The 351-nt window shown below is 31.1% G+C and overlaps 1 protein-coding gene across 1 annotated transcript in view; it reads left to right on the forward strand.

Moving 5' to 3' along the window:
* Positions 1 to 351, forward strand: part of LOC119587759 (leukocyte receptor cluster member 1-like) — a gene marked incomplete in the record, with an annotated part of 4,870 nt that overhangs the window by 2,619 nt on the left and 1,900 nt on the right. Inside the window, 1 exon segment of the mRNA XM_037936445.1 lies at positions 240 to 339. Within this exon segment, the coding sequence (XP_037792373.1) occupies positions 240 to 339 (100 nt within the window).

Genomic DNA, 351 nt, shown 5'->3' on the forward strand with positions numbered 1-351 from the left:
TGATAAGTTTGATCTATGACTTAGAAACATTAGTTTATTTTCACTGTAAGGTAATGGTAACTTTCTCCAATTTTCTACTCACTTATATATAATTTTATATTTCACTGGAAAAGAAAAAATCTTTTCACTCAAATCTATGGAAGAATTTTTTTTTTTTTTTTAATGTAAATTGTATTGAGTGCATCATGTTCTTAATATTTTTTAAAGATGTAGAATAAGAAATCACAAATATTTTTCAGGTGGCATGTCCGCACAAAGGAAAACATTGCAAGGGTGCGGCATGATGAGGCACAGGCTGCAGAGGAGGAGAAACAGAGAGTTTATAGAGCCAAGTTAGCGGTAAGATACTTA

Source organism: Penaeus monodon, chromosome 23, assembly GCF_015228065.2.
Source record: "Penaeus monodon isolate SGIC_2016 chromosome 23, NSTDA_Pmon_1, whole genome shotgun sequence".
In the NCBI taxonomy this organism is placed as follows: domain Eukaryota; kingdom Metazoa; phylum Arthropoda; class Malacostraca; order Decapoda; family Penaeidae; genus Penaeus; species Penaeus monodon.